This window comes from Anas platyrhynchos, chromosome 19 (genome assembly GCF_047663525.1).
Source record: "Anas platyrhynchos isolate ZD024472 breed Pekin duck chromosome 19, IASCAAS_PekinDuck_T2T, whole genome shotgun sequence".
Classification (NCBI taxonomy): Eukaryota; Metazoa; Chordata; class Aves; order Anseriformes; family Anatidae; genus Anas; species Anas platyrhynchos.
In genome coordinates this window covers 9,827,888-9,854,979 of record NC_092605.1, presented here as the reverse complement: position 1 = coordinate 9,854,979, position 27,092 = coordinate 9,827,888, and the positions used below count along the sequence as shown (strand labels likewise).

Below are 27,092 nucleotides of genomic sequence, written 5' to 3'. Positions count from 1 at the left end.
CCGGCTCGGCCGAACTTTGCCGCGGCCGGCACCGCACGTGGGGGCCCCGCTCCGAGCCCCCCACCCCGGCAGCGCTTCCCCGGCCGGCCCCGGGGGCGGCGGCGACGACACCACCACCACCACCACCAGCAGCAGCAGCAGCAGCAGCATCCCTCCACCTTCCTCCTTCCTCCTCCTCCTCCTCCTCTTCCTCCCCCCTCAACGGGGGATGCCCCCCTTGAAGCGGCTCCGCGGCGAGCCCCGGGGGGCGGCGGGGATGCTGCGGGGCTCGGCCCCCCCCCGCTGTCGCTGTCGCCGCTGCTGAGCGCTGCGGGGCGGCGGCGGAGCATGGCCAGGGCGCCCGGCCGCCGCCCGGGGGGAGCATGGCCGGGAGCTCGGCGACAGCCCCCGCCGCCGAGCCGCTGCCCCGCAGCATCTTCAAGAAGTTCCTGGTGATGCTCTGCTCCCTCCTCATGTCCCTCTACGTCTTCTACTGCCTGGCCGACCGCTGCCAGACCCTGCCCGGACCCATCATCGCAGCCGGCGCCGCCTCGGAGGAGGAGGAAGGGGGCGGCGGGGGGTACCTGGGGGGCTCCGCCGAGCTGCCCCCCTGGCAGGCGGCTGCGGCGAGGAGGAAGCGGCTGCTGCAGCGGCTCAAGCAGCAGCAGCGGCGGCGGCGGCAGGAGGCGGCGGGGGCCGGCCCGGAGATGCTGCCCGGAGCCGGGGGGAGCCGCCCGGGGGGCTCCGGCGGCGGCGGCGGGGGCAGCGCTGCGGGGACCCCCGGCACCCTGACATCGCTGCTGGGGGAAGGCAGCAAGCGGCTGCCGCAGGCCGTCATCATCGGCGTGAAGAAGGGGGGGACGCGGGCGCTGCTGGAGTTCCTGCGGGTGCACCCCGACGTGCGCGCCGTCGGCGCCGAGCCCCATTTCTTCGACCGCAACTACGAGCGGGGCCTCGCCTGGTACAGGTAGGGCACGGCACGGGATGGGACGGGGCTGGCAGCCGTGCCGCGGGGCCGGGCCGGGCCATGCCCAAGCCAGCACTGCCCCCCGCTGGCCGCCCAGCCTCCCGGCCCCTTCCCCCAGCCCCGACCCCAAGCCTTCCCCCGCTTCCCCCAGCCCCGCGTCCCCCCGGAGCCCGCTTCTCCCCTCCCCAGACCCCGCTCCCTGCTTTCCTCCACCCCGGTCCCCAAACCCCCAGTCCCCCCTCTCCCCCCGGTCCCCAGCCCCCTGTGTTTCTCCTGCCTGGGGATGCTCCCCTCGCCCCGGGGATGTGAGGGGGATGCTGGGGTGTAGGAGAGAAGCCCCAAACCTCGGGTGTGTGGATTTTTGGGAAACCCGCTGGTAGCCCGAGTCCCAGCCGAGCCACCCCTTGCACAGCATCCTATTGCTGCCTCCTGCCACCCACAGCCTGCAGACGCAGCCCCTACAAGCACCTTTCCCATATTTCCCAGGCAAATGTTGCAGCAGCCCTGTTACGGGTAACCAAAGCTGTCAGTGCCAGGAGCACAATCCCTGTGTTCACCTGCCTTAAAAAAAAAATAAAAAAAAAAAATGTAGTTGGGGTTCTTCTTTCAATTAACCAGTGTTTGGTTAAACCAAAGAAAGGTGTCCCTTTTAAAAGAAAGCAAACAGCGAGGCCAAGGAGCAGCGTTGTCATTATTGGTGTTCAGATGTTTTCCTTGCGTGTTTTAAAGTTAAGAGGAGCGCATTTGGCAGATCCCTGCAGAAAGAATTGCTTGGGGCGCGGGAGAAGCTGCTCTTGTGCATAGTGTGTCTGTGTTTGTGGCTTTCGTGAATGAACAAGCAAAACGGGGAGGATTTGGGGTACCCCCGGAGCTTGTTTTACTTTGAAGTTAAGCCCCACTACCAGCAGAGAAGGGAGGCTGATTTTGGCTCAGCTTGTGGTGACAGTACCAAAATGTGGAGTAGGATAGTACTGACAGTCCGAGTGTTTATGTAAAGTCTTAACACGTGGAAGCGATGAGCTTCCTTGTGTATCCGCCGGTGTCAGGAACGCGCCGGGTTTCTGCAGGCAGCAGTGTGGGTTCTCCGAGAGGAAAGATTTCCTTTTGTGTGGGCTGGAGCTGTCTACAGAATTATATTTTTAGTGCGCACTTATCCAATTTCCACATGCTGACCCTGTATCAGAGAGGAAACGTTTATAAGGAATCTGCAAACCTCAAGAACTTTAATCAAGCCTTGACTTTGAAAAATAAACACATGGCTTTCGGGTGGCATCTACTGAAATTTATGGTGGATATGCAGAAAAGCCCATTTATTGAGGATGCTCTCGAAGCCCTGGGGAGCAGGCAGGGGTGGGATAGCCCCGCTAGGGTCAGGAACTGGTGCCTGGGCGAGGAGAGCAGACCTAGACAGAGGAGGAGCCACGGGCATTTAGCGCATAGTGCGGTCCTCAGCACAGGGGATTTAATTTTCCAGAGGTTCAGTCTTGATCTTGCAGCTCTTACTCATTCGAGGTGCTGCCCTGCAGGCTGTTTGTGTAATCATTATGTTTTAGCATTTGGTACACGAGTGCTCCCATTAATTGCTGCAGTTTGTTTGTGCTGGTATTTGATGTACTGGATTTCACCATTTTTTTTATTAGCCCTGTGGAGGCTGAGGTACAGTGAATTCTTTGTATGGGATTATTCCTTTGAGACCTAATCTTGCCAGTTTTGCTTGTATGAGTAATCTTTGCTAACGCACACAGTCCCGTCGTGATGGCAGGGCTGTGGTGTCAGCCCACTGGTAACCAGTGACCAGTAAATACTCAAAAAAAAAAAAAAACAAAAAAAAAAACTCTCTCTTCCTCTCCCTTCATGGGTTTGTTGTAATCTTTGATGAGGGTTCAGTGCTGGGGAAATCGCCAGATATTTGCCAGGGGTCCTGATTTCTTATCTTTGGCATCAGAGTCTTAGGTTTCACGTGCATTTCTGTTTCCCAGCAGTCAGACTAAACAGCATCATTACAAGGTATAAACACTTGGGTTTGCTTTCAGCGCCCGCAGGAAGCCGGCACGGGTGGCGAGCGCCCTGTTGAAGGGAACAAAATGCTCCTGGCTGTTTGCAGTGACACGGCTTGCTGGTTGGCACCGAGTGGTGTGGACTGGGATGGGGACCCTGGGCTTGGTCACGGGTCCCTGGGGAGCACGGGGCTGGGCTGTCACAGGGGTGCCACCTGCAGACATCGAGGCCATGGCTGTGGGGTCTTGGGCATGAAGGGGACCACGGTTCCTCCTGAAAACAAAAGAGCATCCCTGGTGCCAGCTGTGGGGTGCAGGATGACCGGGGCGATGAGCTTGGGGTGCATGGTGTTGCATGGTGATGCTGAAGCACCGCATAGATGGTGGTGCCTGGAGGTGGATGAAGGTGGGAGCTTGGCTCGGGGAAGTCCCGGGGTGCCCCAGTGCACAAAAGCAATGGACAGCGCCGTCCGTTAATCAAGTGGAATAATCGCTCGCCTTTTAGCTGGCATTGTGTCTGGGCAGGAAGGCAGCTGTCCTACAGAGAGGCTGATTTTAAAAAAACAATCTGAGTGATTTAATTTGGTAAGTGTGACACCTCCGTGCTCGTGTGTGGGTTGAATATCAAGGGAAGCTGTGCACCGAAAGCAGCTTTCTCCGTTTCGGGGTTGCAAGTCTCCTATTCGTACGGGGACAAAAGGAGGGAGGGGGCAGCCCACAATGCTCTCATTGACTTCCCAGCACAGAAATCACTGCTTCAGCCCTGAACAAGGCTATTGAGCTCCCAGAGTTCAATAGCAGGTGAGCATGTGTTTTAACAGTGTTCAGCTGCCATCCCCCACCCCGAGTACGGCTGTATACAGCCTGGGGACAACTCCAGAATGGGGGCTAATCCAGTCAAGTGGGAAAAAAAAAAAAAAAAAAAAAAGGCTGGAATAAAAACAAAATCTGTGTTTGTGGGTGATATTGCGAGTCTGGCTGGTTCCCTCTGATCCTTTGTTAGTCTCGTGCTGATTGAGCTGCCTGTTGGAATGTCATTAGACTGTCAGTCACCCCAGGAACATTTATTTCATATGTTTTAATCTCCCTGCCTCTGCAGCACCAGTGCCAACTCCACCAGAGCGAAGCCAAACTAATGTCATTAGATTACACCCGATCCAGGGGGAGATGAAAGGTGCTTCAAAGTTACCCCGTCAGGTTGGGAGTTTAAGCATCGCTCCTCCCTGGTGCTCCCAGAGCTGGGGAGTTCTCTGTCTCCTAATGAATGTCCTCTGGGGATTTTTCTCCAAGGCTTTTTTTTTTTTTTTTTTTTTCCCTTCATTTTTTTAGTCTAGGCAACCAGTGATATTTCTGAGTCAAAGGGAACAGAGAATGTCTCAGAAGAGGTCTGGGATGGAGGACAAGGAGGTTTGTTTGAGAGCAGGGGGGAGCAGCTTAGAGCAGCTGCTTGCAGCTGCATCCCACCTTCTGGTGCACTTTCCCAGCCTCAAGTCACAGTGAAATCAGAGCCCAGGGGACGGAGGAGTTGGACCACTCCTGCAGTGGTGGATGGCCTGGAGGTCCAGGGGGCTTCGTGGTCCCCGTAATTCAGCAGCACCATCTGGGAGTGCTTTGTACTCCTGGAAGTGAGCAGGGGAGCGTGGGCGCAGGGCACAAAAGGGCATGGGTGGTGGCAGAGAAGACTTTGGAGAGCGAGTACAGTTCATGAACAGCAGAAAGGAGAAAGGACCTTGATGCAAACATCTGTGGGAGGATGCTGCTGTAGCAATAGTCACCTTGGAGTGATCTTATCACCCAGCTTTGCAGCCTCTGCAAGGAGCACCAGGTCTTTGGTGGGGCATTCAGAATGTGCCCTGCCCAGGACGTGGCTTGTGCCATTCAATACCAAGTTTGAGTTGTTTTGGTTTTCTGCTCCCTGGTAGGTGCACGCCTGCTTGTAAGCAGTTCTGGTTGAGCAACGCCTCCTCCTTGTCCTGAGAACATCGCGTCTCCCAAACACATCTGAATTTCTAATAGCGTTGGGCGCAGCCTGCAGCAGTTTCTCTGAAAATTGCAGCCTTGGACAACCACATGCTAAAGATGATCAAGGTCCTTGTTTATTTATTAACTGTGTAATCAGATATCTTGTACTGAGTTCATTGTGCCAGGTGCTGTATAAAAAAGGAACAAAAGATGGTCTTGGCCCCAAAGCACAGATAATTCAGTGTAAACAACAGGTGGAGATAGGCTGAGACAGGCGCAAAGACAGGGTTGGTCTCCTGGCCAAGGGGTTGTTATAAAAGGACAGTAACTGGTTCTGATGCTCACGTGCTTTGCCGCTGCCTTTGGGGGGGGGGGGGATCTGGACTCAGATACTCCAGGACATTTTGCTAAAGGTTTGAAATAGTTTGAAGGTTGCGCTTGGCTGATGTCTTGGTGTGCCTCAGTTTGCCCATCTGTAAAATGGAAGGGATGTCACTGCCTTGTGTCTGTGATACGTCTTTCCAGAGATAAGGTGGTATTTAGGCTCTGAGCTTCTTGTGTTATTCTGTGGGTTAAACACCACTCCAAGAAGAAGAAGCCCACCAGCCCTGCTGGCAGAGGTCCTGAAGCCTGAATAGAGCCATGTTTTGGGCCAGGTTCACTGGTAGGTCCCAGCTTTTCTCTGTCCAGCCAGGGACTGTCACCTTCTGTGCTGGGTTTGGCCAGTGGGACAGAGAAGGGCTCGTGCCCTCGTGCACAGCACCACTGAGCCCACACCTCGAGTGCCACGTTCAGATTCGGGCCCCTCAGCACCAGAAGGGCACTGAGCTGCTTGGGCCTGGGCAAAGGACAGTGGCACAGCCATGAAGGAGCTGGCAGAGAGGAGCTGGGGGGAGCCACTGGGAGAACTGGGGTGGCTCGGTCTGGAGAGGAGGCTGAGGGCAGGCCTCACAGCCCTCAGGTGGCAAGTGGAGGGAAGCAAGGGCACGGCCTCAAGGTGTGCCAGGGGTGGGTTACATCGGATATCAGGGAGAATTTCTTCATGGACAGGGTGGGCAAGCGCTGGAAGGGGCTGCCCAGGGAGGCGGCGGGGTCCCTATTGCTGGAGGTGTTTACAAGACATGGTGTGGTGCTGGGATGCTGTAGGTCAGGCTGATGGTTGGGCTTGATGACCTCGAAGGCCTTTTCCAGTCAAGGTGGTTCCATGACTTTGAGGTGATGAGGGCACCAGGGAGGCAGCTACAGAGGGACCTTTGCCTATCACGAGTGGTTTTAAGTATCTTCATCCCCACTAATCTCATGGTTTAGGAGCTTCAGGACAGCCTCTGCTCGCCATCCCTTCGCAGCAAGGTGGAGTGCCATCTAGTGTACATGCCTGATGGCACTGTCTGGACGTGGCATCCCAGTGACATCGAAGTGCAAAGAGCTGGGGCTGGGCTCTTTCCCCTCTTATTTCTTAAATAAACCCCCAAGTGTTGTTATTTTTGGCAGTGCTTTTAGGTGTTTTGCATCCATATGTATCACTTCTGTTTTCTGGTCAGGGGAGAAGTTAATTTCTAGGGTCTGTGTCCATTCCTGATAATGGGATGAGTTCCCCAGTTGGCATATGGGGAGAAGTCAACCCCATTCCCATCAGCAAGCATCAAAATAAGTAATTAATGTTCTACTGGGCTCTTTTCTCTGCAGATCCTATGGTCTACGTGAGGAAGTTCAGAAGTCTGTAGGCCCTGTCCTCCTCCTCAGCACAGCTTCACGCCCTGGTCCCTGGTCGCAGGAGGCTGGAGGGGGATGGCACTGTCCTCATCCACCCCACGGCTCTGCCCAAGCCCTGGGGTGCTTGGGTCTCCTTGCAGCTGGGTCTCCCCCAGCCCTGCCTGCTGGTGCTGAGCAATCTTGAAAATATGGCCTCAACTGTCCAAGATTTTGTCAGCTAAATTCATAGAGCTGTGCCTCGTGAAAAGCAGTGTGAGGCTCCAGCTGGCTGGGGCCGGAGCCCATTTATGGCAAAAACTGCGATGCTCTTCTGAGAAGCAGCGAATTCATCCTGCTTATAAATTGCAAGTCGTCCTTTGAGGTCAGATCCTGCAAATCCCAGCCCAGCGGGCTGCCCTCCCTCCTGCCATCAGCTCCGCTGCCTTCGGGGGCTCCTGGCAGTAATTAGGCTGGGTCTGGGGTGCGGGACTGCTGCGCTGTCCCCACCAATGTACCCGCTGACCGCAGCCCAGCTAGGGTTTCACCCCGACCTTTTGAAGTCTCTAATAAGAGCAGTTGGGTCTGGGGAGGGGGAAGGGAGCTGGGCCCTTTCCAAAGAGTTCAGAGCAACGAACAAGTGATCAGCAAACCTGAGAATAACCCCCCCGTGCTCCCTCCCTGACGTCTGCATTAAAACTCCTGAGCTGCTAATTACGGTTTTCCCCTGGAGAGCATTGAGGTAACCCAAACTGCCTGCGCAGTGAAACAGAAGAGGCTGGCGAGGGGGAACAGGGGCCGTTGTTGTGGCCATAAATCTCTGCAAATTCTCATTACGCGCAGGTATTAGGGAAGGGAAGCAGATTAGGTTGCAGCTAGAGTTACGTTCCTAGGGCTGGAGGTTGTGGTTCTTACCCTGTTACAGAGCCCTGTTGGGTCAGTGGGGCTGCTTATGCAGGGTCTGTAGGACCAGGGCCACCCCGGTGTCCTGGCTGCTGTCCCTGCACAGCTCCCTGCCTGGGAAGCTCAGGTTTTTGTGGTTTGGAGTCAAACACGCTCACCCCAAGCTGCACCCGGCTGAACCCGCATGATTCCCCAAGGGGTACATTAGCAGGACGGCGTCCAGAGCGAGAACAGAAACGGAGATGCTCAAGGAAGTGAATTATTCTTGGTGTTTCTTTCATCAAACACGATTCTGCAGGAGGAAATCTCTCAGCAGAAGTAATCACTGCTGCCCTTCGTGCATGGCAAGCCCATCCTTCTCGCTTCCTGGAGGAGATTCATGACCTGCTCTTTCTGTTCCAACGCCATCTCTTGCGGAGATAAAGCTCCCCACTGGAACTCCCCTGGACTCAGGGCTGCTGCCCGCTTTCTCACAGGAGATGGAGGAGACGCTGGGTGTAAAACCTCACGTGGGTGCCATCCCCTCTAGAGAGCAGCTTCAGCTGGGTCCCACGGAGCCACCTCCTGGAGCAGTGTCCCCTGCCCTGGCCGGTGGCTGGGAGCAGTCGTGTCCGCAGCCTTCCCCTGGTGAGAGACCTTTAGCTTCCAACACGGCTGCACTGTCTGAAGCTGCTCAGTTTTTATTATTATTTTTTCCTCTGACAGGACATTTCTCTGCTGAAATTTTCAAAAAGTCAGGGTGATTTGTTCTGACATTTCCAGCTGGAAAAGGGCACCCTCCCAGAGCCCATGCTTGCTGGGGGAGCCTTTTATTGGAAAATATCAAAACCAATTGTTTTGACTTCCATGTTTATCTGATGGTCTAAATGAGTGTGTGCATTCACACGTGCATCTTTGGACTCCAAAATGTTGCATTTTGTCATTAACGTTTCATTTTCACTTTCATGTTATTGTATCGTAACATTTAGCAACATAGATGAGTATCTTTCAACATTAGCGAAATGCCTTCGCACTGTCTGACCTGAGCAGTTTGGGAAGCCCTTTTCTGGGGAGAAATCCCCATGTTTCAGCTCAAGGTAAAATGAGTGAGGAGGCACCTGGATTTTCCACTGCACAGCAGCAGCCATCAGCCTCCCCTCGGCTGTGTTGGCCAAACCCAGCAGCATTGCAAAAGCCCAAGGCTGGGTGAAGGAGCTTGTGTGACCTGCTGAGCCCTGGATGCTCCTAGGGGCTCTCTGGGACATCAGGGTAGAGGAGTCTGGACATCTGGAGGAGGTACAGGACAGCGGGCTGCTCACCTGCTTTGCTCCACAGCCAGCAGGAGCCTCACTTGCTCCCCCTTGCCCCAGGTGTAATTTAAACCCTGCTATCCATCTTGTAGGAATTTGGCTTGGACTTTCCCCCGATGACAGCCAGCTGCGAGGGATGGAGGTGGTGAGGAGGTGACGGTCACCCAGTCCTCCTGAGGGACGTGAGCAATGAGGCCCTGGAGCCCATCAGAGGGATGGGGGCAGCAGGGGACGTGTGGGGCTCCCAGCTGAGCTCCAAAGCCCCAGCAGCCTCAGGCAGAGCTGCCTGGGGACCCCCAGCCTCATGTTGGGGTTGGGTGTCCTCTTCAGAGGGTGTTTCTGTGGGGATGCAGGAGAGAGGTGAGAGGGGCCACCACATCGCACCTCAGCTTGGGTTCCTTCCTCCCCCTCCATCCAGGTTCACCTTGGTGCCTGTGCCTGCGGTGCTGCTTCTCCCTGAAGGCACCGATTGTCCTGCTGGCCACCCACCACCCTGCCGGGAACCAGACGGAGCCTTCCCTTTCCTATACACATCCCCAGTACAAAGCCAGGTTTATCAGACCAATGAGTTTTGCAGACTCACCGCAGTCTGTCTGTCTGGCTGCATCTCACTGTAGCCGATCCCATCATCCACACACTGCGGCTCCTATTTTCAGAGTGAGTCCTTCCAGCCCGAGTCCTGCACTGCCGACTTGTGCACAGCCCCCCTGCCGTGGGTTTCCAGGAATGCCATCCTCAACATCTCCTGCTCAGCAAATCGTAGCCATCATATGTTTAGGGGAAAAATTGGATTTGCCTCGTAATCTAATCAATGTTAAATAACAGTAATTCTAACTCCGTGGCTCTATGTTTAAAGTGCAGTTGGTCTCCGGGGATCATCGGAGTTATTTAATCTAATGAAATCACCATTACTGGCTAATGAGGGTGCACCACGGGGATGCCTTTCCCGTGAAAGAAAGCAATGGTTAAATAATTGGCAGCCAGGGCTGAGCATTCAGCGGGGGAAACTGGGCAGGGTGCAGCAAGATGAAGGGTTTACCTGGCAGGGACCCGGAGCTCTTTTGCTGCCTCTCTGACATCCTCCCAATGGCAAGTGTTGTTTCTCGAGCAATGTCATGGTAAGCAGGTTCCTCCTGTCCCCCTGGCAGCCCTGGGACACACCGGTGCCACTTTTTCCCTTTTTCTGGCCCAGGCAGGAGTTACATTTTTTAACACCTCAATATATCCTCCTGCATCGTGCTAACTCCAGCAGGTTGCTCTCTGCGTTGGCTTTCCCTCTCGTGGTCCAGACAGTTTGGCCATTTTAAAAACATTTTCCCCAAAACTTTCCATACTTTTTCATTAAGTGGCGCTTCTTTATCTCCTCTTAGAGGGAGACAGGATGTGTTCAGGGCCGTTTCTGAGCAGCCCCATCAGTTCAGTACCTGCAGTCCAGGCCGAGCCGCATGCAGCCGGTGGCTCTCCTACGCACTGAACGCGTTGCGTGCAGATAAATTGGAGTTAGGGCAGCAGCGGGCAGGGACTGTGCTGCTGTCAAATGTCAGCGTGGCCGCATCCCGCGTAACCAGGGGAGTGTTCCTTCCCCGTAGCGTGTGCTCTAATTTCCCATTATGATTTCTTTAATAAGACTGATACTTACTGTACATCGCTCATTTGCTGCTAAAATGGGAACCATTAGAGCAATAAGTGGCAATTACCTCCTGAGCGTGTGAACTGAGCGCGGTGCCTCCCCGAAGGAGGGGGCTGAACCCTGCCTTCTCAGAGCAAACGCCCACAAGCTGCACAAAGCTGCAGGGCAGCTCGTTCGGGACAGCTGCAGCGCCCACAGGAGGGTGCCCAGCAGCCTCCAGGTGCAGGATCGCACCCTACGTCTGCTGGGAGCAGAAGCATCTGGCTTGCCGGCGGCAGCTGATGGAGATGAGGAGGAGTTGTGGCTCTGCACATGCTGCTGAGCTACCTGGGGATGTGGGCCCCGTCCTCTGAGCAGCTCGTCCCCAGTGAGAGGCTTTTCCTCGCAATGCAGTTTCCGTGCTGAAAGTTTATAAAAAGAAGAAAAGAAAACAAACAAACAAACAAAACAGGGACATATCTGGTAATTTACTCATGTTAAGTGCTCCTAAAATCCCATCTGTGCTGCACAATAGCATGCCGGAGGTCTCTGGAGAAGCGGGTGCTCCAGTGAGGGTTTGGTGTGGAGATGCTGGGGCACGGGAGGGTTTTTGGAGCAGGGCTCCTGGCTGCTGTGGGCAGCCCCCAGCCGGGCCGGCTGCAGTCATTACACACAGCCCTTCCACGCCGCCTTCCTTCCTCGCATGCTATCTGGTGTCATTAAGATATCAAGTTCATTTAGGTACATCCACATTGGCAGTTTAATTATGTCTGGGTACTACTCTGTATTTTATTCATGGACTATCTGGGGGCGGTTGTCAAACACAAGCCCAGGAGATAAAGGTTTGGTGGCTGCAGAATGCTAATGTCCTGCTGGCTCCCCTTTGACAAATACACATGCCAGTTATTACCAAACTGATTATTTCATTCATTAACACCACATACATCAGCTCCCTTCACCCGGTATTATTGTATACATTCATCTTTTCATAAACAATTACCTGACAAGGTTGGGAAAGGCAAGTACTGGGGAATTAATGCTCTGATGGGAATTTCCTGGCGTGGGTTCGTAACAAGGTGCGGGGGGTGTGTGGAGTGCCCCGTTAGCGTGATCGCTTCATTAATCAAATTAGGGACAATAGCACATCACATGTGCGCCCTGCCTCCCGACAATACCGGCCCCGCTCGCATCGGGCTCCGTGTCCACGTCGCGGAGATGGGGATGTGAAATGAAAGCCAGGGGACCCGGTGGGAAGGCTCGGAAACATCCCCTGTGACCAGACCGTGGTGTGCAGTTCTCATCTGCCCTTTTCTTTTTATCGGTGCTGTTACTGTCCCGAGGGACATTTGCATGAGAACAGTTCTTTGTTTGTTGTTTGTGCCTGCTTTCCGGGCTGCTTTCCTGCTGCAACCCTCCAGGACAGCGCGAGCAGTGGTGCTGCAATGAGCAAGGCACCACGAACCACCTGGGGAACAAAACTCTCAGGTCTTCTTTCTACATTTCTTTACTGTAAAAGGCTAGTGATGGAGAAAAAACGTACAGGGAGACATTAGCAGTGAAACATAACCAAACCCATGAAATGAGCAGTTCCTGCAGCTTCCTTGGAGAGAGTGAAGAGACCCAGCAGAGAGGAATAGCATCCCTGGAGGTGCTCAAAAGGCATGTAGAAGCAGTGCTTAGGGACATGTGTCAGTGGTAGGCTTGGCAGTGCTCGGTTAGAGGTTGGACTTGATGAACTTAGAGGTCTTTTCCCACCTAAGTGATTCCGTGCTTCCATGAGTCTGACTCTGCCATCACTTGCCCAGCTGGAGGTGGCTCTGCCACAGGTTGTGACCCTGAGCTCTGCGTCCAGCATTAACCACAGTGAATCAGAGCTGGAGCACTCGAACACAGCCCATGTGGGTTCAGTGTGTCGTTGGGCCCATATTTATTTCTTTAAATACGTTGGACCCTCAGCTGTGTCCACCAGAAAGCTCGTTCTCCCTGCTACTTAGGAGGAGCAGCTGCAGGAGGCCACCAAGCCAGCCGGAATCAATTCAGCTTTTCACTCGGGCAGACACGCCTGGGAAGCAGTGCTTCAGGGGTTGCACTCCTGCACTGCTCCAGCACAGGATTTGCAGACTAAATAGAGGATCCGAGTGAGATTTAAGTGCCTAACTCCCCTAGCCCCCTTTGAAAAAAGACCCAGTGGGATAACTAAGAAGCTTTTGTGAAAAGCATTAATCCTCCTTGCTATCTCCTTGCATCTCTTTGATCACGCTTCAAAATCTTCATCTCCAGGGGTCCTGGCTGGGCTTTCTGAAGCGGCTGCAGAGCAGACGAAGGGCTGCGGGGTCCCCGCACAGTGCTGGGAAGGAGGTGGCTCCTGCTGAGCAGCCTCTGAGCGTTCCTGTGGGACGAGGGCTGCGGGTGCTGAGGGAGCTGACCTGAAACCTCCAGCCCCGTTCAGTTCAGTGCCAAGAGGGCAAGAGGAGACTTTAATGGCCTGGATCCAAATGAGTCAAGTTGACTCATAAAACACAGGTCACTAATTGGTTTTATTTTCATCCATTCATATTTTGTCAATCCCCATTATTATTACTATTATTATTATTACTATTATTTGTTTTACATTAATGACCTCGATGGCCTCTCAGAAACCTCGGTGTCACACTGATGCCCAAGTGATACCCTCTGCATCCCTTCTCTGCCCCTGTGGGGGATGTGGAGGGAGCCTGGGGTGAACACCCGGCCCCACCTCAGGTGGGCTCCAGCTCTGCCTCTTCCCCCACTTGCTGCATGATGCGCTCATGAAATGTAGATCTGCAATCAGCTGAACATTCCTGAAATATGTCAGATGGCTTTATTTGATACCGGGTGAGACAGTGATGCATTCCCTGGGAGGAGGTGGAATAGCTGAGCATAGAAAAGAGCTCTTAATGCACGACCTTTTGAGCTGTGGCTAAAATCCCTTAATAGACTGTGGGGCTGGAGGAGGCCGGGGTGAGATTGCTCTGCACGGTTTCTCCAGCACTGGCCCCTGCCTCGCCCAGAACTTGCAAATCAGGCTACGAGGAATCTTTTTAAGCTTTCTATTTTCTGGAGACTTTTGCCCTCTTTGCACTTGACTGCTTTGCTCCAGGAATGAAAGTAGGCAGCCCTTTCCTAGCCATTAAAGTTTCATTTAGCAAAAGGACAAAGAATTGGCACGGGAAGGATGAAGAATGACTGCAAGGGTAAACTTGTGTGACTCCATATATTTTAGATCATAGCCTGAGGTCAGTCTCTCTATTTTATAATACAGATAAAGGATTTTTTGGCCTTGCAGCAGGAGGAAATGTGTGGTGATATATAAAGAAGTCACTTCTCAGCATAATTTAAGAAACAACCTCTGTTCTCAAAAGCAGGGGTCCTTCCAGGTGTCTGGCTCTCTCATAAAGCTCACGCACAAATATACCTGCAGTGTCTCCAGCAGTAATGAGCACATCACAGTACGGTCCAAAACCAAATCATTGCTACCAAGTGCCTTAGGACTCCACCCCAGCATCTTGGGGGATGCTTTTACCTCCATGAGAGCGCGCCTCATCCCCCGTTACACTGCTGCCATTGGGAGCTGAACAGCCCAGCACCTTGGTGCTGTGCCCTGCGGATTCACTGCAGCACAGGGGACAGCCGTGTCCCTGCTGCGAGAGCCCACAGGGCCCTCAGCCCTCATTCTCTTCCCATTTCAGGTATTACCAATGCATCTCAGGCTTTGGCCACTCTAGTGCAGCTGCTTCAGTTCGGGCACTCACTGGGTGCTGATTTTGGTCTCTGAAACATGAAGGGACTCCCACTCCCAAGGGAAGGAGGATGGAGAACACCTTTTTTTTTTTTTTTTTTCCCAAATCACTCCTATTCAGAGATTTCCCACATCCCTCCAATTTGCAGACATCATTCCATCCTCCTTCACATTGCCTGCAGCTTCCCAAGCGCACCCACGCTCCTGAAACCAGGTCCTTGACCCAGCTCCTCTCCTATCCAAGGGATTCCCAGGGATGCTCTGCAGACCCACAGCACCTGATCCCACCAGCCTCACTGCACCGACCCTGCAGGCTGATTTTCAAGCGCTATCTGTAACGCACGGCGACGTTTTCTGGGCCATTTCGTTCCCATGAAGAATGCGTGCGCTGCTGTGAGCGTGCATGTCTGAAGTGTGTTTGTGTCGAAGAAAAATGAGGCAGACATGGAAAACAAGCAAATCGCATTATATATTGCAGGCAATAATGTAGCTCCCAGGGGACAGAGATAATGCAGCGAAAGACAAAGGAACAATAGACTTTGCTGGCCTGAGTGCTCGCTTGATTGTGGCTTTGCTGGAATTATCCCCGACTTCCTCGGTGCCAGCCTCGGGGCTGCTCGGGGACTGGGACACGGTGTGGGGCTGTGCATGGCATGGTTTGGGAGCTGCCATCCTACCTGCTGCTTTGTGGGGCTGAATTGCTCTGCACAGGTGTCCCGCAGCACAGAGGATGGATATGGATTATGGCAAAGCTGGCTGTGATTTTGGTGGTTTGGAGAAATATGCTTTGGGCTTGGGGCGGCAGCACAGGTGGCTGTGCCGTCAGCAGCAGGGGTGCCCTGCATTTGAGGTGTTTGACATCCCCAAAGTTCTCTCTGCAGAGGCCACCACTGCTTTGAGATGTGCTTCAACTTCCCCCTCCTTTCCTTTCCTTCTTTCTTTCCTTCTTTTCTCCTGTTCTCTTGTTCTCCCTCTTCTTTCTTGTTCCCTTCTTCCTTCCTTTTTCCTTTTTCCTCATCTTCCTTTTCTTCTTTCTTTTCCCTTATTTCTTTCTCTCTCTCTCTCTCCCCTCTGCTTTTCCTTTCTGTCTGCCTGTCTGTCTTTCCATCTTTTTTAGACCTCAGCAAATTCCAGGAAGGCATCAGTTGTCTTTAACACCCAAAGGAAAAATCGAAGGGAAGGGTTCAATTACTCACATGAAAAATGAGTCTCCTAACCGAGGTCTATCCATTTGCTAGTTGTGCTTGTTTTAAAACTGAATTATAGAGACTGCACATTTTTCTGGAGACAAATGCATTAATTTTTCTCAAAACAGACAAGAGGGAAGCAGAGGGAAAATAAGATAATAAGAGTTTCCACAGTGATTTATAAGCCTTTGTGAAAAATAATGGGGGAGGCTGCAGCGTGCGCTGGCGGCCGGGGGGAAGGGGCGGTGGTGGCAGGGACGACTGCAAGGGAAACTGCCAGAAGTCCGAGCGAGGTGTTGGTTTTAGATGATATAAGATCGCTTTACGTCTCTAGCCGGCTTGAAAAATCTCTCCTTCTCTCCCTCTGTATATACACATGAAATATATGCCATACGATGCACTTAAAATCAGCCCGAGCGATACTGTTTATACAGGAAAGGATTGTGTTTCTTGCCGACCTCTCCCCAGCCCTCCCTCTTCTGCCGAAGGATAAACTGGGACCTTCAGAAAACAAAGTGGAGGCTGCGATTTTTAGCAGATTTGCTCTCGCATGTATTTATACAGGGCAGGCGAGCCCTTCCCCAGGGCCAGCTGCCTGTGCTCTCGGGCAGAGAGCAGTGGGGTCGAGTTTATTTTTTTTGTTATCTGCTCACTTTGTTTTGATTTACATACTGAAAGAGATATTTTTATGATAGCGAATAGCAAATTGGGTTTCTTTATTGCTCGTGAGAGCTGTTTTACAAAATTGGACTATTTATGTAGTTTGCTGATTGCAGCGTAGTTCCAGTTTTAGTGTCTAACCATAGCGAATAAAAGGAATTATAGGGAAATGTGCTTTTTAAAAACTACCAGCTTTTCTGAAATACAATGCAACCGGTAGCTTCTTCCTGAAAAGATGCTGGGGTCATCAGCAGCTCTGAGGACATCTTACAGCTTGACCAAATAAAGGTTTTTGGGGTGAACTGAAAACTGCTGGAAGCGGTTTTGGGCAGCACTTTCCTATGGGTGTAATTCCTGGGAAATCCGTCCAGGAGGCCAGCAGCTACCACAGCTGTAGTGCCCGTGCCCGTGTCTCCCTCCAGTTACTTACAGGAAGGACTCAATGAATTTATTCCCCGTTGGTTTCTGAGTAGAAAATCCTGTGGTGTTCACAGGGATATGAGAACAGAGAGGCTGAAAGTGATGCTTGAAAGCAAAACCCAAATCTCTTCCAGGGCAGATGGCTAATTGCGTGGTTCCGTTTATTTGCCCAATGCAAATCACATCCCGCTCAAACATCACTACGGGGAGCCGGGTTCCTGTTTGTTTTGCTAAACCAGGGCTGAGATTTTGCTGCATCCTCTGGGGTGTGCAGGTGAGGCTGCCCGCAGCCGGGGGCTCAGTGGTGCCCAGCACAGCATCGCCGTGTCCCCAGGGCTGGGGGCAGCTGGGGCTGAGGTGGGGATGGGCCACCAACACCGCCGTGGTTTGTAGGATCCGACCTCCTTGTTCATGAGGGCAGGCCTGCCAAGATGCCATAAACAGCTGCAGCCCCTTCTCCCAGCCCCAAATCTGTGCTGTGTTGGTGGGTCTGCCCCCCCCAGCCACGCTGCTCCGCTCTGTCCTCAGAGCAGGAGGGCATTTCTTGGGGTGCCCAACTTCCCGATCAGCCCTAATTGAAGCCTAAAGAGATTTTTCAGATTCCCAGGTTTTCGAAGGCAAAATTTGCATATTAATAAGAAGCTGTTCAGACTGATTGGCTTAATGTGTTTGGGGTAAGTATAATTAAATGTCAAGGGAAATATATCATGGGGTAATGAAGCTGAAGCTAATTTATCAAAAAATGAGACCTAGAGAGGGAGACATTCCCAACAATAAACAGTTCCTTAACCTTCCCCTTTAAGTGATGCACTTGAGGCGTATGGTCCTGGCAATCCGTACGGGAGCTGCTTATTGCTTTGGGCTGCAGGGGCCAGGCTGAGCCCACCCGGGGGGCTCACCAGCAGTGGTGGTGGAAGGTGCTGCTCTGGCCCCCCTGGGGAGATGCTGGGGGGCTTTGCGTGATGTGCAGGATGCTTGGGAGGACCTGGTGTGCAGCACTTCAGGGGTGCTCTTAGGGAAGAAGAGCAGCCATGAGGTTTTGTTGTACCAGGCTTGGTTTTGCTACTCGGTCACTTAGGCCTTTTTTTCTTTCTTTTTTTCCTCATCCCTCTGTATTTTTACTCAGTAAGCTTTTCAGAGCACGTGCTATCTCCTGCTCTGTTTACACGCGAGGCTCCTACAGACACAGCTTGGCTATGAACAAAACAAGCAGCCTGCATTCAGGTCCCCAAACAGGGCATTTTACCATCTGGAGGTTGAGGTGCAGGATGACGTCCATGCGGGTCCCTCCAAAGGCTGTGACCCTTCTGCATTGTGAGGTGTGGTGGGAGGAGGCGTGGAGCTCCCTTCCCATGGCACAAGAGGCACACACCTTGCAGCGTGCCTCTTGCTTTAGGTGAGGGCTGGGTTCATGGGATTCGCTGTCAGCCATGCACTGCCTCCATTCCTATTGTCTCAGTGGGAAAATTCCTCCTTTGGTGTCATCTGGGGCAATCAGCAGGTTGCACAATCAGAGAAGCAGAGAGCAGAACCCGTGTCAGCCTTCATCAAGGCACCACACTTAGAGTAACACCAGCACCAAAAAGCCACCAGAACCAGCTGCCACAAGCCTGGATTTAGCCGAGTGAATCCAGCTGGGAAGTGAGGAACCACATCTCATTTGGGAGCTCTGCTGGAAGCATTAGGACATTGTGGGGGTCCCTGCCCTGTTCCTCTGCAGGAACGCTGGTGCTGTGCAGGGCTGGGGAGCAGCTCATGCCTGCAGCTCTGTGCCCTGTTTGCTGCTGCTGTTAAGCTCATGCCAGGAATGTGGGGCTGGAGAGGCTGTGGAAAGGTGGAGAAGTGTATTTGGTCACCACTGGAGGTGCTGGGCACTGGGTGCAGACACGGTGAGGTCGGGCAGGGTCTGGGCTCCCCAGCACAGGGTGTCCCAAACCCGCCCGCTGCCTGCAGGCAGTGCCTGGAGGTGCTGAGCAGGGGCAAGGAGCTCAGGGGGAGGCCGTGGGGAGGCCACCGTGGGGAGGCCACCGTTGGTCTGCTCTGCTGCAGGGTGGCCAAGGCAGGAGGTGGCAAAGCCAACAGGAGGTGGCTGCCTCAGCTGGTGCCTGCTGGTGCCCCCATCCCCATAGAAACTGGCGACGTGGGGTGGGGGGCTGTGGCCAAGGGTTTTGGGGCTCACTCATGGAGCTGCTGGCACCAGGGTATTCCTGCCTGCTGGTGGCACTTTGGCACCACTGGGCTGCGGGATGTGCCCAGGTGTGTCCCAGATGTGTCCCAGCACGGCCACGTCTCAGGAGCCCCTCGGCATGGGTCCTTCTCCCAGACAGGTGCTGGGCACCAGGATGCTGGCATCACCCCTCGGCACCACTTGAGAGAGGTTCTGGCCATCACTAATTAATCAGCGCAATTAGGCAGAGGGCTCGTGTGCTGTAATTAGGATCAGTGTGTGCCCCGGGGAGCAGTGACAGCACGGGGGGGGCACCGTGCTGAGCACAGCCCCCGCTGTGTGCAGCTGCTCCCTGCCCCTCCGCAGCCCCTGTGCTCCCCATCAGCGTGTGCCTGCAGCTGGGCACAGCGACCCCACGGCCCGAGCCCACCACGGCCTCAACCCTTGGCCAGGTATCGCTCCTGCTCCTGCTCTTCCTGAGCAAGTTCACGGTCCTGAGATCAGGACGGAGAGCGTGCACCCGCAGTGTTATCACCCGTGGGCCCTTGCAAACGAGCTGCTCGCTCTGCGCTGCGCCTCTGACGGGTTTCTCAGCTCCCCTGAAGGGAAGCAGGATTTTCCTGGCACTCAGCTCGGCGCTGGGCTGTCACCCACCGAGGCTGCAGTGACAGCTGAGTGCCCAGCTCCCTGCTTTGGGGGCAGCGAGATGCTTTCTGGAGAGATTTTCTTAAATGCTGAAGTGGTGGCAGGCCTGCAGAGCTGCCAGCGGTGCTCGGGGTGCAAACCAAGGAAACTGCTTTGTATAAAATAAATTAACATATATTAAAATTATTATAAGTTAAATTAATGTATACATATAATGTATTTTGTATATATAAGTTATTTAATATATTTTTTCTTTACAAATAAAGCCAAGCCCCTGGCGCAGTGCTTCGGGCACAGGCAGCAGTGCTGCTCCTCGCCATGGACAGCACTTGTGGCTCAGAGCGTCCCTGGGCACCTCCAGCTACCAAGTGGCGCTTTCCCTATCCAGGCACTGAAGCAGCCTGGGGGGGTCCAGGACGGACCCCCGGGACTCCCCACGTCCCCGCAGGCTCCACGTTAGGGTGCTGGCTGCACGCTGTGTCAGGCTGGCCTCGTTCCCCTAAACTTGTGGCCTTGCAGCCACAGCTAGTCTCTGTTTGCAAAATCGGGACAGTTGTTAGGTATTTGGTCCTCCAGGCATTAATGAGAAAAAACAAAGGAGCAGCATGAGAAGGACTTGGCCAAGGCGGTGCCCACAGTGTCCGGGAGGTGCCCCAGTGGCCGCAGTTCTGCTCCAGCACCTTGGAGCAGCTTCTGGAGACGTGAGAGCAGTGCTGGGCTTAGCTAAATTCAGCCACCCCTTGGGGATGCCGTCCCTGTCCCTCTCCCGCAGCCCAAAGGGATTTTGGGTTCCTCATCTATGATAAGGGAGAAGAGGGGAGGGCAGCGGCGCCGATCAGATGCCACCTGACAGATGCAGCGTGGAAGCAGATGCTGCCGGCTGCAGATGTAACGAGATACAGAAATACCGAGGCTTGCTCAAACAAACACCGGCACCACCGAACGGACGAGCTCGGGAGCTGCCACGGCTGCTGACAGCAAGCACCATGCGGTCTGAGCCACTGAGGGAGCATCTCAGCTGGGCGGGAGGCTGAACAAAGCCACGTGCCGTGCACCCCGACTGCCGGTCCTGCTGTCCCCCGCCATGGACAGGGCATGGGGAAGGTGCCCGTGCCCCACCCGCCACCCAGGTCTGGTTTTGGGGGACGTAGAAAAGCAGAGGAAGTGGGAACCTTGGGGCCCTTTCATCTAAGTATGGGTCAGCACAACCAGACACTGGCGTTATGCATTGATATCCCCTCCAGAATATCGGGGAGAATAAATCTGTGCCCTGGGAGGTCCCCTCCTGACACTGCTGGCAGCTGGGGCTGGGGTTTTGTCCTACAGAGCAACGCCTGGCTTCCCTTGCTCCTTAGGGATGCCGCTGATTATTTATCAAACTCCTTTCAGCTTCCCTTAGGGATGCCTCTGATTATTTACCAAACTCTTTTCAGCTTCCTCACTCCCACAGTTTTTTTCTGGGTACCTTTTTTGCACTACCAGGCCAAGGAGCTGTCAGACCGAACAGGAAGGCCAGGAATCCTGCTCGCTTTAGGCCCTGAGTTTTCATTTATTTCTACATGCACACTACTGCTACGTTGTCACTCCTGCCAGAGCATCTTTCTTTTCAATCTCCTGTAGGGGCTGCAATGGCACCCCTGGGAGCGTGGGCCTGAGGGTGGGGACAGACAATCGCGTGCCATGGCAGGGTTGGGTTTTTTTTTAGAAACTTCTGCTGCAGAAACGCTTAACGTGCTTTGGAGGAGCAAGGGGAATGGGATGGGAAGGAAGAGGAAACAAAAGGCTGGTGGCTGCAGTAGCACAGAGAGGAGTGTGCGCCACTCTGGGGCGTGATGCTCACCATGCCTCAGTTTCCCCACCCTCCTCGTCCGATGGCTTTGGGCCAGAGCAGGCTCCGTGCTTCCCCCGGGGCTGCCGGCTGTGCTACAGCCTCACATCCACATCCCTGCTGCGTCTGGCTCCATCCTGGCGTCAGGAATTGTGTCAGCATTTCTGTGCAGAGGTGAGAGGTGAAATCAGCCGCTTAGGCTGATTTTTTGTGAGTTTCCCTCTCTGATCTGTTCTGCACAGCATCCTTGCCAGCTTCTTAAGACTTGGCGTAGAGCTGGCAGCACACTTGTGGCAGAGATCTCCAGCAGGGACTGACAAACAGCAGTGCCCAGCTTGGCTTTTTGGGTGCTTTGTTTTTCAGGTCCTTGGCTTTTGGGGCACTCCAAAACCCACCCAAACCATGGCCGTTGAATCAGGAGCACACCCAGCCTGCGGAGGCTTGAAGCTGGACGTGGTGCCAAGCGGGGCAAAGTGTTACAATGGGCTGGGGAGGGGACCAGGGCTGTGGCACGATGCAGTGGGGTCGGGGTGCTTGTTCTGCCCCTTCTCTCCCCAAGCAGGGCTCAGCAGTGCACGGCGTGGGTTTGGGCTGGCCACGTATCAGGAGTGCACACAGAAACCTCCCAGGGCTCCTCAGGTGCCCTAAAAGCTGCTGGGGGGCTTCTCTTCCCCCTCCCCAGTTTCTTTGCCTGCACCCACTGACTGGAGCAGCAGCCTAGGCCAGCGCAAGGTGGAAAATGCAGGGGCTCAAGAGCAGGTGCTGGCTCCACGGACTCTGATCTCTGTGTCTGGGGTCAAGCCCACACCCCGCTTGGAAACACCCCTGGGACATGTATGAAGCCAAGATTTTGGACCATTCCACAGTCAATAAAGATATATAAACCGTAATAAACACAACATCAAAGGCCAGTTCCCACACCAGGAGTGCCTGAGGGCTGGGGGCCAGTTACTGGGATGTCCTGATGTGACCCCAGCATGAAGGTGTCGATGTGAAGGCCTTACACAGGGGCTGCACCAGCAGAAAACCCGGTGCTGGGACCAGTAACCACTGGTGCTCAGCCCTGTGCAGCTTCACCAACACCACGCCTGTGCTTTTCCCTCTCAAGCCAGGCGCTACAGCAGTTGCGAGGGAAAAATCCCAAATCCCCCAAGCGAAAGGACATCTCTGTCCGATGGAGACCTTTGGGGTGGGGAAGGGGCTGCAGTCCCAGCTCTGCCTCCTGTTTTGGTGGGACACGGCCACGGCCACCTCGGGCAGTGCTGCTGGGGGCACGGCACGGCCCAGCAAAGGGCCAACCGTGAATACGCACGCAAATCCCAAATGCTCCCTTTGAGGAGAGTCTTCCTCTCCTATTAAGTAATTAAATAAAGCCCCGAGCTCTACTAAAATTAAAATAACAGAATCCATTTATTCTGGCAGGGCCCACTGGTGGCTGCTCTTGCCAAAAACATTTTTGTGGTTCTTGTCTTTTCAAGTGGCTCTTTTGCAATAAAACCCAGATGCCATTAGTCCAGGGAGGCCTCCAGGCAACTGTTTACGTCCATGAAAGATGCCCTTTGTAATTAATTAATCTCCCGAACGCTGTGGCAGCACATTCCCGGTGGCTCTTGGCGTGTCCCTGCCCGCCGACCTGGCAGCGGAGGTGCGGGCTCGTTCCTGCGCTGAAGGAAACCTTTGTGCTGTGGCCTCCCCACAGAAGGGGTTAACCTGCTCCTTGGGGAGGTGCAGCGGAGATTTCAACGCTTACCAACACACACAGAGCTCGGGTGCCTTCCCGCTGCTAGGGCTCCTTGCTCCACGGCACAGCGGGTGCAAGAGGCTGGGGATGGAGCTGGGCACGGGGCACCCCGGGGATCCCTCCCTGTGGACGTCCCTTCCAGTTTTAGTAGCTCCTCATGGTACAGCAGATACAGCTGGAATGGAGGGAGAGACACAATCTGCTCATCAACTTCATTCCTATTAAAATGTAGCTCAAAATCCAGATGCTTTCCCTTTTGCCTCAGGTCACTACACGAATGGCCTCACCAGGCCTGACCACAGCCAGCCAGCCCAGTACCTTTGACAAAGTGGCCAAAAATGTTGGGTATAAAAAAAGGCAGTCATTTGCAGAGGTCCTTCTGCCATCTGTTCCCCGCTGAGTGTGACCAGGGCTGGGGACACCCCAAGGCTGCAGTGACTGTGGGGCTCTCACATTTTGGTGCCACCAACTGGTTTCATCCACCAGAAATGTGACCAAGCCATCTCTGAACCATTTACACTCTGGTCTGTGCAATGCTGTGCAATGTTAAATCCCACCACAGAACTACGTCTCTCCTTAGCAAAGGTCTCCCCGGTGCCAGTTCTGAATTCATCCACATCCCTATTGCCCAAAGTGCCTTTGTGCCTTCAGGTCTTTTAGGAAGAGACAGCTCTTATACCCCTCAGCCTAAATGTCCCTAATTCACGGAGTTTCCCCCCAGAAACCCTCAGCAGCAAACAGCAAATGTTTGGCTTCTCTAGGACCACATCCCTGCTCAGCCTCTCTGTAACACGGCTTCAAACAGAAAGAATGGCTCTAGGGTCGGTCCTCGCTGCCTCATTTGTAACAGAACGACTCAGCCTGGGGTTTGGTTGTTATTGGTGCTTTTAGCAATTGCTGCCTTTGCATTGTTGCTTTTTTGATAGATGGGTTTAATTTTGCTGGCATATTGCACAGGTTTGCAAACCAGACGTTGCTGCCCGAGAGGGTCCCGGGCGTCACAGCCACAGAGAGGGGTCGGGGTGAGGGGGACACGGGGACCCGCTCCAGCGGACACAGGGCCACAATTGCCATCAGAACCACTGGTGGCACGGCCGTGTCACCTCCCAACCATCTCCTGTCCCCTGGGAGGGACCGGGAGGGGACATGCTGCGGACAGGAGAAGTGCTGGGAGGTGGGATGGTGCAACCAAAGGAGCCGCTGGCACTTTGCAGAGATTGGCTCCCATTTTGGGGTGATAACGGGGTGAGGCAAGTCTGAGGGATCTGCCGTGGTGTGTCCATGCAGCACGGAGAGGAGATGGAGCACCCAGGAGGAGCCGATGGCTCAGGTGACTCCTACACCTTTCGGGCTTGCCTTGTTGAGCACAGGGGTTATCCTGTGGCCAGATCCTGCAGTCCTTCACCAAATCGCACCCAACTGCCAGCTCAGAAAAGCTTTGAATTCTCAAGGGGCCCCTTGCCTGAGCCCACCCCCAGAGCTGCCCAGCTCAGCCCGCCGTGTAGGATTTCTTTGGGTGGAAGGAGGAAATTGCTGAGGTCAGGGGGCTGATACTGCACATTTTTACATGACGTCAGCTTGCTGCCACCTTGAAAATACCAAAAGATGGAGTCTTACACCCTTTCAGTTGAAAAATTCCTCATGCCCTGCAGGAAGGGAGAGTTGTTACTCAAGAAAGTCTCTGTTATTCTGGGGAATTTAAGCCAATGTGCAGGAAACCCCAGCGTGGGCAGGCAGGAATTTAAAGGGGTAGGATGTTAGGAGCGTGGAGGTTTGCTCTGTTCTGCCAGTGTCAGGGCAAGAAGACAGGTGGGATCTGCCTCAAGAAGCCCCTTAGAGGTCTTAAATCGCAGAATTAGGTCTAATTGCTGGTGTGTGCTTAGATGCTTTGCTGAGTTGGAGCATTACGGGCCTGAAGCCAGCTGGGCTGGGGGTGTGAGGCACGGGGACATCCCAGCGGTGGCACCTGGGACCCCCCCTAGAGCACTGCCTGTGCCCAGGTGCATTCAGCCCTAACGTGTTCCTCTGTCCCCCTCTCTCAGGGACCTCATGCCCAGGACCCTGGAGGGGCAGATCACCATGGAGAAGACCCCCAGCTACTTCGTCACCAAGGAGGCCCCGGCCCGCATCTCCTCCATGTCCAAGGGCACGAAGCTCATCGTGGTGGTGCGGGACCCCGTGACCAGAGCCATCTCGGACTACACCCAGACGCTCTCCAAGAAGCCCGATATCCCCACCTTTGAGAGCCTGACCTTCAAAAACAGGACTACGGGCCTGATCGACACCTCGTGGAGCGCCATCCAGATCGGCATCTACGCCAAGCACCTGGAGAACTGGCTCCTCTACTTCCCCATCGGGCAGATCCTCTTCGTCAGCGGGGAGAGGCTGATCAGCGACCCCGCGGGGGAGCTGGGCAGGGTCCAGGACTTTCTGGGCCTCAAGAGGATCATCACCGACAAACACTTCTACTTCAACAAAACCAAGGGCTTCCCCTGCCTGAAGAAGGCGGAGGGCAGCAGCAAACCCCACTGCCTGGGGAAAACGAAAGGCAGGACCCACCCCGACATCGACCAGGAGGTGGTGCAGAGGCTGCGGGACTTCTACCGGCCTTTCAACATGAAGTTCTACCAGATGACGGGGCAGGACTTCGGCTGGGACTGAGGCTGAAAAAAAATAATTTAAGAAAAGGAAAATATAATATAATATATATTTTTTTTACATATCAGTAGAAAGGGGGAAAATACAGAAAAAAAAATAGTTGTGCTGAAACATGATTCATTCTGATTTATTTTTTTCTTTTGACACTGCCTTGGTTTCTTTCTTCTCCAGAGGGGCGGTGATGTGTCCCACCACAGAAGGAGGCTGTGAACTGCAACCTGGTCCTGTTGACATCCCTGAAGCTTGGTTGCTTCCTTCAGTGGGCCCGAGGGTTTGCACTGGCTCTGTTAAAAAACAAAAAGCATTCAGGTGCAAAATTTTTCCATGTCTTCAGGTCCACCCTCAGAGGTGAGCGGGGTGCACGTGGGAGCTCAGAGCCTGGCACATCAGCCAGGTTTTGGCTTGCAAACACCATTTTAGACCAGACCTTGTCACACTTGACAATGAAAAAATGGCAACGTAATATTTAATTTGGTTTTCAAAACCTTACCTTAGGATATTTTTATTGTATGAAACCTTTGAGAATTTTTCATTTATCCAAATTTTGTTTGACTGTTGCTCCTCCACTAAATCAACCTCTTTTCATCAACCAAACTTATTTTTCATCTTATAGGAGCCAAAACCAACGTTCCTTCGGTTTGTTTTGACAAAAATATTTGGTCACCAAAAGTGTAATAAAACTAATGATTCTTTTGACTTTCCGATGCAAAGTGCCAGGTAGTCAAAAGACCTCATTCATGGGAGCTGGCTCCAAACCTGCGCTCCCCATCCCCAGGAACGTGCACCCCTCACACCAGGCTGACCACAGAGCGCTTCTCCCAGTGGGGCCCATCTGAAGGGAGCTGGGTGATAGGCAGGGAAGGGTCCACACTGAGATGATGCTCATGGTCCATCTCTCTGGGAGGTGACGGGAGACCTGCCATCCCACCACTCGTACGCAGGAAACAAGTTTACCGTGTCTGGCGGATGATATTTAAGCCATAATGAAGAATGCGCTGGGTTGGGTTGGTCTGAGAAGAAAAATGGTGGGGAAAGGGTTGTTTGGGAAAAAAATGAACAAAAATCACATCCAGAAACGGGGGAGAATGAGGAGAGGTAGCTGGGATGGAAGGTTAATTGTCCTTTCCTAAAGGAGAACCGAGGGGGAAGCAGGAAGAAGAGCACTGACTGTGCAGGGCTTTAAAAACTGTCAGGCAAAACGAATCTTCTGTTTGGCATAACCAGGAGCTTTAAATTCCTTTCTTTGATCATTATCACCTTTTTTTGGCCAGCAGAAATGGCTCAGAGACAAAAATCTATTAGTGAAGCAGGATCTTGTATTACCGCGGGCTCCTTATCTGCTGCCTCTTTATCTTCAGCATTTGCTGGACTAGAGGAGCACCCAATTATTTCCTGGTGCTGTGTAACAACACAATTATGTTCCCTCGTTTAACTTTAAAAAGCCACTGATGGGGTAGAGCAGACTAAGCAGGGATCAGCTGGTAAATCTGGTGAGGAGGAAGCCTGGGGTCCCTGCCCACAGGCTGCTGGCACGCCAGGCAACATCTTAATGCAATCACAGCAGAGATTTCAAGGAGCCCAAGGAGTACTGCAGGATAACCAGGGCTAAGACACAGAGGATGTATCAGAAA

At 53.6% G+C, this 27,092-nt stretch overlaps 1 protein-coding gene across 1 annotated transcript; it reads left to right on the top strand.

Annotated features, from left to right (window-relative positions):
• LOC113845533 (heparan sulfate glucosamine 3-O-sulfotransferase 3A1) lies at positions 1–25,599 on the top strand. The gene is made up of 2 exons (XM_038165430.2): positions 1–946; positions 24,846–25,599. Exons 1-2 carry the CDS (start codon positions 363–365, stop codon positions 25,462–25,464), a joined length of 1,203 nt encoding a protein of 400 aa, XP_038021358.1. The 5' UTR covers positions 1–362; the 3' UTR covers positions 25,465–25,599.
• Positions 25,600–27,092: the final 1,493 nt, after the last annotated feature.